The sequence below is a fragment of the Gaeumannomyces tritici genome (genome assembly GCF_000145635.1).
Source record: "Gaeumannomyces tritici R3-111a-1 unplaced genomic scaffold supercont2.146, whole genome shotgun sequence".
NCBI classification, from domain to species: Eukaryota; Fungi; Ascomycota; class Sordariomycetes; order Magnaporthales; family Magnaporthaceae; genus Gaeumannomyces; species Gaeumannomyces tritici.
This window is the reverse complement of record NW_008804690.1, coordinates 1-7617: the sequence shown is the minus strand read 5'-3', so window position 1 is coordinate 7617 and position 7617 is coordinate 1. Positions and strand designations below refer to the sequence as shown.

General features: G+C 57.5%; 4 protein-coding genes across 4 annotated transcripts; 1 reads left to right on the top strand and 3 right to left on the bottom strand.

The window, feature by feature from the left end:
- Window positions 1–779: 779 nt before the first annotated feature.
- On the bottom strand, window positions 780–1546 carry GGTG_14128 (hypothetical protein; the record flags this gene model as incomplete). Its single annotated transcript, XM_009232056.1, has 2 exons — window positions 780–1411; window positions 1474–1546. 2 exons carry the CDS (start codon window positions 1544–1546, stop codon window positions 780–782), a joined length of 705 nt encoding a protein of 234 aa, XP_009230320.1.
- A 401-nt stretch (window positions 1547–1947) lies between these two features.
- Window positions 1948–2328, bottom strand: GGTG_14127 (hypothetical protein; the record flags this gene model as incomplete). Its single annotated transcript, XM_009232055.1, has 1 exon — window positions 1948–2328. The coding sequence occupies one exon, from the start codon at window positions 2326–2328 to the stop codon at window positions 1948–1950; it is 381 nt and encodes a 126-aa protein (XP_009230319.1).
- A 443-nt stretch (window positions 2329–2771) lies between these two features.
- GGTG_14126 (hypothetical protein) lies at window positions 2772–5962 on the top strand. The gene is made up of 8 exons (XM_009232054.1): window positions 2772–3712; window positions 3781–3915; window positions 3985–4178; window positions 4267–4387; window positions 4446–4700; window positions 4759–4844; window positions 4912–5412; window positions 5494–5962. Exons 1-8 carry the CDS (start codon window positions 3584–3586, stop codon window positions 5741–5743), a joined length of 1671 nt encoding a protein of 556 aa, XP_009230318.1. The 5' UTR covers window positions 2772–3583; the 3' UTR covers window positions 5744–5962.
- An 822-nt stretch (window positions 5963–6784) lies between these two features.
- GGTG_14125 (hypothetical protein) lies at window positions 6785–7245 on the bottom strand (the record flags this gene model as incomplete). The annotated part of the gene is made up of 3 exons (XM_009232053.1): window positions 6785–6811; window positions 6906–6939; window positions 7154–7245. 3 exons carry the CDS (start codon window positions 7243–7245, stop codon window positions 6785–6787), a joined length of 153 nt encoding a protein of 50 aa, XP_009230317.1.
- Window positions 7246–7617: the final 372 nt, after the last annotated feature.

Below are 7617 nucleotides of genomic sequence, written 5' to 3'. Positions count from 1 at the left end.
CTTTTTTTTTTGCGACTCTGTTGGCTTACATCGACGCGTAGACTTTTTCTGGTCTCTGCGCGTTGATTTTCTGAGCATTTGGGAGCATTGGAGAGCGTGGCAAGCCGTCTTTATTTCTTGTTATTTTTTATCCGCATCACTCTCCCGCGGGCAAACATTGTCACTTCGCTGCAACATTTGCGCCGGCGCACAAGGACGGCGCAGACATCGTCTGCGCAACATCCCGATCCAGCCGGCCTTGGGCTCCTTTCTGCCCAGTCTCTTGTTCACATCGTTGATCGACGAGAAGCTGGGACGAACGATTGGAGACGTTGGCATCATGGTTGTGGGCCGCCAAAGGGTTGTAGCTGTATTTTTCCTGTCCTGGTTTCCTTCTGTTCCGTTTTATGTCATGGGGAGCTGTCTCGCACACATAGCCACAGACAGTGGGCCGTTCGTGCCCGGATCAGTTAGGGGTTGTCTTTAGTAGGAAGTAACCAACAACGCCGAAAGAACAATTACCAACAACTATTAACACAAGCACACGTGCTCGGTATCCTCCCGTGTCCGCTCGCCATTTTCGATATTAGAGAGCCGTGACCTAGCTCATAACCACTCCCACTCGAAACTAAATCCTTTCCGCAGAGCTTCCTGGTCTGCTTGTGTCATTCTGTGTGATCAGACTAACCCCTATCCTACCCTCACCCACTAGAGAAGAGAGAGTTCTTTGGAAACATCCCTCTCATCACTAAACCACGCCCCCAGGGACAAACATACCAAGTCCCCCCCCGCGCACCCGCCTAGAACTTGAGGCTGCTCGCGTCGCCCCTGTACTGCCGGAGCATGCAAAACTGCCAGACAACCGACAGCACGACGGTGAACCACTGGAAGGCCTGCAGGGCGGACCCTCCCGTGACCTCGATCTCGTTCTGGCCCTTCGTCAGCTCGACGACGGCGAAGTGCAGCGCGTTGATGACCATGGACACGGCCGTGGCGGCGGCCAGCAGCAGGCCCAGCGCGATGCTGTGCATCATGAAGGCGCCCGCGGCCGCCGCGCCCGAGACCTGGGGCACGTTGCGCCACACGACCACCGTCGTGGCCGAGACGAAGAAGAGGACGCTGGCGAGCAGGAGCGGCACGAAGAAGATGACGCGCACCTGCACCTCGTGGCCCAGGTCGACGAGCCGGAGGAGGGCCGGGTCGGTGGTGTTGAAGATGTTGTTGTTGTTGTTGTTGCCGTTGCCCGAGTCGGCGGCGTCCTTGCGGCCGAGCGAGAAGGAGGGCAAGCACGACGACATGGTAGTGTTGGTGCCGGCGCACATGCCAAAGTAGCCCACGCGCACCTCGGTCGGGCCGTTGCGGGCGTTGAGCTTGAGGAGGTAGATGTCGGGCACGCCGGGCGAGGTGGAGATGCAGCCGACCAGGGAGAGGACTGTCGTGGTGATTGGGTTAGCATAGAGCTTTGGACAGATCATCTGCGAGGTGGCGGCTTACCGTAAAAGAGGACGATGGGGATGATCAGGGCCCAGGTGATCAGGCGGAAGGTGTTTCCGTTTCCGGCGGCCATTTTTGCGGTTGGCACGAAAGAGAGTGTTGAGTTGATATCAGGGCTCAGACGTTTCTCGGAAGGAGGCGTGGGAACGAACGGCTCGAGCTCGCGAGACGAACGAGAAAATACAGCTGCTGGTGTGCTAGAGTTGATGAGAGACAAAGATGGACCTGCCCAAGATATCGAGAGGAAAAAGAGACCAAAGTAGAGGAGAAGGATTGTGTTTAGGAAGGGTAAGCTAGGAAAGACGACTAGGAAACCCGACAAAAGGAAAGTCGTGAGAACGATTGAAGACTGCTGGTTTGATGAGGATCCAGACAGAATCAAGACCCGGACCTGGGGAGACATTCGGCTTGTCTTTATACACGTCCATCTCCATGCTCGCTCCCAGAATGCCATCTACAAAACAAAAATAGCACTCACCCAACACGGCCATCTAGGCCATGCGTGCCAAGGACAAGCAGAAAGCAAACCAGGCACGGCTGCATCGCGATAGGCTGCCCTGGGTGACGACGGCCCCTTGCAAGCCCGCGGGCCGCAAAGGAGGACCCCATCTGGGTCGCGTTGTGGTGCCATTGCCCGCGGCCGGCGGGCCTGAAACTGGCCGCCGAGCGACAAGAGCCACTCGAACCCCCGGCCGACATAGGCGCCGGGCGCTTAGCGGCGGCGGCCGGCTTACCGGGGGGGTCGGGATCGTCGAGGGGGGCCACCAGCTCGCGCGCCGGTTGGACGTCGCGCTTGCGACCACCCCTGTCCATGGGTGGGGCACCCGTCCAAGGAATTGCGCTGCGAGCGCGCATGTTAAAACGTCGGGTGTTGGGCGCATGCACGATCACGCCAGCACTTTGCGCGAATGAGAGGTCGCGGGCATGGATGTTTGATTCGACGGGCCGGCGATGCTTGTCGATTGGAGCGAGAAACCGCCTGCGGAGCTGGTTAGCTGCTGTTTGTCATGTCTAGACCTAGCTGTGGGGGTCCAACCTTTGATCAATGACGCCCAGTCTTTGCTCATTGCCCTTCGAGCTGGTACCATGTCAATCGATCCTCCACCTCGCCTTGACGCATTTCTGCTCGCTCCCTGCCCTCGGCATGCGACATTGGAACACGGCAGTGCAGCGCCTACAACCTGCTGTCTCTACCTGGCCATGACGAGCTCCCTGGAGTCTAGACCACGCCTGCCCGGGTTTCAGATCCGGGCTTGATAGGCCAGGCTTGCTTGGCTGGCGCCTCGCTGGCCTGAAGCTCGTGTTAACCATGCTCACCTTGTCGGACAGGTCGACAGCTTGATGCCTGAGGATCGAGGCTATGCAAGAGTCAAGGCCACCAATTCAAGGGACGGTTTGCTATCGTCGGCTGTCCTTTCCCAGCCATGCTTCCCTCTCTTGAACCCCTGCTCCCGAGGCACAGGTCACGTGCCTAAGTCAAGGTGACAGTTGGAAGACACAGTCAGCCCCTGCCCCTTGCAAGCTCGGAGCCCACCGACTCGCAGTCGAGCATGATCATATCAAAAACAAACCTCCCGGCATTTCTTGGCTCCTTGGCCAACCCCGCAAAGAAGAACCCTCCTTCCTCTTCCATAAAAGGGGGTGCCCCGGGAACCAGCCAGCAGCGGGACGGCGCAGGTCCAGACGCAAAGCCCCCAGCCAACACATTTTCCCTCACCGCCGGGTGCGGGTGGCGACAAGACCGCCAAGAGATTTTGACCGCAGAGGTTCCTGCCTCTTCGGGAAGCTGGACCGCTGCCCGAGATGCTGTCGCTGATATTGCTGGACTGGGCTCTTCGGTCTGCCCGAGTGCTGTCGCTGATATTGCAGATAGACACCAGCTGGGGCCGGCAGAATGCAGGATTTCCATAAATACGCCCGTTTCTTAATTTGCCTGTCCGTTCCGCTGCATGCGTCCCAGACTTTTGGTCCAGCCGGATCCAGCTGTTTCTTTTTTTGGTGCTAGGTCGCGACGCTCCAGTTCATTCTAAGAGCCTCAAAAGTAGTCGATTTGGACCTGTGCCCTTTTCTGCCCGTCACCCTCACCAAACATCCCAGCAAGCAAGCCAAAATGCGCTACGCATTTGCGCTCACGGCCGTCACGGCCGTCTTTGCGGCCGAAATGCCCAAGGACGAGGCTCGTGCCCGGGAGCTCTACGACTCTGGAAAGAGGCACGAGGACCTTCTGAACAGGAAGATTGTGCGTACCAGTGATAGATACTCTTGCTGTTTTTCGCCACGATGCTAATCTCATTTCTCTGTAAACAGTCGCTCTGGACCGCCGGGGAGGAGGCTGGCCTGATGAACTCGACCAAGTGGCCCAGGCTAGACTACACCAAATGTGTGGACGGCTTCGCCCAGGCCATCCCTGGCAGCGCGGTCCACAAGTTCAGGTGCAAGAACGTGAGTCCACCGGTGATCGTCCTAGTAGCGCTCTTCTCAAAAATGAGCCTCAACGCTGACCATGACCAGATTGATCTGTACGACTTCATCAATCATGCCACCCTTGGCTCCCCCAACACCGACTACCGCGGCAAGAGCGGCAGCTCCTCGTGGGGGTGGACCGACCCCGAGTCTGGCCGCGAGTTTGTCGTCAGCGGCATGTACGACGGAGTGGCGTTTATCGAGATTCTCCCTGAGGGCCGGATGCACCACGTCGGATTCCTGTAAGTTGGCCTTTGTGAATGAGCGAATGCTCTCTTTTCATTTGTAAGCAGTTTTGTGCTGTTTACTGACCATTCGATCCCAAACTAGTCCCAAATGGGCGCCTGTTGCCAACATGGCCTACTGGACTGAGATCCGTCCTTACCTACACTACATGGTTATCGGCAGTGAGCTCGAGGGCAACGGTATCCAGATCTTTGACATGAAGAAGGTAAGCAACCAAAATCCTCCGCCCTCCACACGCACTGCTAATGAGACCCTCCCCATAGCTCCTCCATGTCAAGAAGGCAGACGCCCCCGTGCTGTTTACCAACGAAAAGGACCTCCACGGCCACTTCAATGAGACCCTGCCCATCGGGCGGACCCACAACGTTGTGATCAACGAGGAGGCCAAGTACGGCGTCGCCGTGGGCGTGGCGCCCCGCGATGAGTACTGCAAGGGCGGCCTGCACTTTTTTAGCCTCGAGGATCCTGCCAACCCCAAGGCTCTGGGCTGCAACGGCAATGATGGCTACGTCCATGATGTACGTGTCCCCGTTCGCGTGACGGCATTGACAGGGCCATGCTAACCTCGCGGCACAGGCCCAATGCTTGATCTACCGTGGCCCCGACACCAGGTACCAGGGCCGCGATATCTGCTACGGCTACAACGAGGACACCTTGACCATGTATGCTTTCTCTCTGCACACATGAATTCCTTTTCCATAGTCCCACAGCTGACCCCTCTCTCTCTAGCTACGACGTCACGGACAAGGCCAACTCGACCATCATCTCCATCACCTCGTACGAGGGCGCCGAGTACACGCACCAGGGCTGGGTCAACGACGTCAACTGGCAGGAGTACCTCTTCATGGACGACGAGTACGACGAGGTGGACGCCAGCGGGCCCTCCAAGGACGGCTACCCGACCACGTACATCTGGGACATCCGCGACCTCGAGAAGCCCAGGCAGACGGGCCTGTTCAAGGCCGCCAACCGCGGCATCGACCACAACCTCTACGTCGTCGGCGACCTCATCTACCAGTCCAACTACGGCGCCGGCATGCGCGTCTACGACATCTCGTCGGTTAAGGAGGACCCCACGGGCAGCAGCGTTTGCGAGGTTGCGTACTTTGACATCTACCCCGAGGACGACGACCTGCCCGGCGGCGGTACCGTTGCGTTTGTCGGCTCGTGGTCGTCGTACGCCATGTTCCCGTCCGGTTTTATCTTTATCAATACGATCGAGCGGGGAGGGTATGTTCCTTCGTCCAACCTGTTCTCGTCAGCCTCGCACCCTCCAGCTAACTAACCACTTGTCTCCCCCCCCGCGTGTAGATACCTCGTCAAGATGACCAAGCGCGAGGCCTGCAAGCCAAAAACGTGCAACGCCGACAACTGCCTCCGCGCGATGCGGTCCAACAGCATCGGCGGCCGTCTCGGCGAGAGCCAAAAGTTCTGCGGCGAGTTCACCAAGACGTACGTCTCCGACGTCGCCGTGGTGCCCGAGTACGCGCGGCAGGCGTGCCAGACCAACGTCATCTCCCGCGTCAGCTCGGCGTGCTCTTGCCTGCCGACGGGTGCGTGAGAGGGCGACGTTTTGGGTAGAATGTCACCCATCTTGGGCCATTGATTCGGGAGAAGGGTCATTTCATCTTGGAAATCTGCACGACGTTGATGGAAAAGTAGAATAGATGGCCTCACAGTGCTCAACCCGTACCTACACTCCAATGTCAAGATCTAGACCACCAGGTTGTGGATATGCGTGAACAAAATCTAGGCCTGGGCCGGCCAATAACCCTCTTACCACACAGTTGGTGATCATCTCGCAAGTCAGGCGTAGTGCACCACCACAAACAGCATAAGATGCGATTGTTTCGGCAATTAAAGACGGGGTTTTGCACGAACAAGCGCCTGCGTCAACACCAGACGCGACCTTTCCAGATTCACACGACCTCACTGTAGAGGCACATGTCGTTGCCGTCAAGATATCATGCAAGCCCTGACACTGATCTGCGTTAGGCGTCGGGATTGCAGGCCCGATGTTCAGAAGCGGCAATCTCCCGCAGCTTAGTAAAAGCAACATAACAAAGCTTAAAGCTGCGACTCCCACATGCCTTTCATGTGAACTTGGATCACCGGCGTGGTCCTTGTTCGGACGTGCACGAGACGAAACTGCCCGGCGAACGTCGGGGGAGGGGGAGGTCAGGGGTGCGAGGCCGCATCGGGAGACAACGAGGAAGGAGAAAGGCCGAGTGTGTGGAGGCTGCCGGAATGTTTACGCAGAACGGTGCGAGTACCGAGGGGTCGGGTCGGGTCGGTGAGATTTCGTTTCAGGGCCGTCCCGGCACCTGGGTTGGGTTGCACAAAGATTGCTCGGGCTCTTGGATGGCGTCTAGGGGTGTTCGCCCACGCAGGCTTGGGCGTTCAAAGTTTCTTAGGGCCCCCGCTTCGCACTCAAATCTGTGCCTGGAACTCTCGAGCAGAGAACAATTTCCGATCCGCATGGCCTGGAAAACCCCCAAATCTTTGCTTGGCCATCGAGGAGTTTTATGCAACCAGCTATGTACTGTATACGCAACATGGTGATCTCGCCCAGCACATGTCCACGTGCCAAGGAACTAGCGCTTCAGAAACGCAGACAGCAGGCCAAAACCTGTGACGGACGTTAGTCATAGTGGTTAAGTAAGTGCTGAAGAAACGCAGAGGGGGAATGGACATCTTAAAACTGTCATATGCAGCGCACTGACAAAGCCGTCGCCGCTGACTATCCGCTGTCCGGCCCTGCCGTGCTGTTAGGCGTCGACTGCCACGCTCAATCGCACGGCCGCTGCCGGGGGGTCGAAACGAAACCTAGATCCGCAGGCAAAAACAAAAAAAAGGCAGGGTCCAGTCTGCAGGAGGAGCGTGTCATTTTCGCCTGCTGGGAGGGGTTTGTATGTCCCCGAGATATTGAGAAATGTCGCGATGAAACTCCGAAAAGAACCTTAACGCCCACAAAGCGGTGAAGCCAATGGCCGATTCAACCCCGATGTGGTTGCCACGGTTGTGTTGAGCAGCAGAGGTGCCGTGGAGGGAGTCGCCGCCCATCCAATTCCAATTGTTCGATGGCACGCTGCAGGGAGCACAGGGCGCGCTACTACAGAAGGGGAAACGAAGTGATGCTGTCGAGCAGCTCCAGCCAGCAGCGAAGACGAAACAGTCGGCGCGGGGTGGTTGTGGCGGGTGGGTCGCGGGCCGAAAGCTTAAAAAGAGCTGCGAAGACGTGTGTTGGTGGCTCGAGGCCAACTCGAACGCCTGGAGAGGAAGAACCACCCCCGCAGTGTAGATACGCCCTACCACCTATGCACATACGGGTTCCAGGGATTAGAATTGTTAGTGCCGTGGATCCTTCCTAATTAGGCTACATACCCAGATACATTTTCCACCATAAAAAATCCCGCCAGATTGATGTATCGCTAC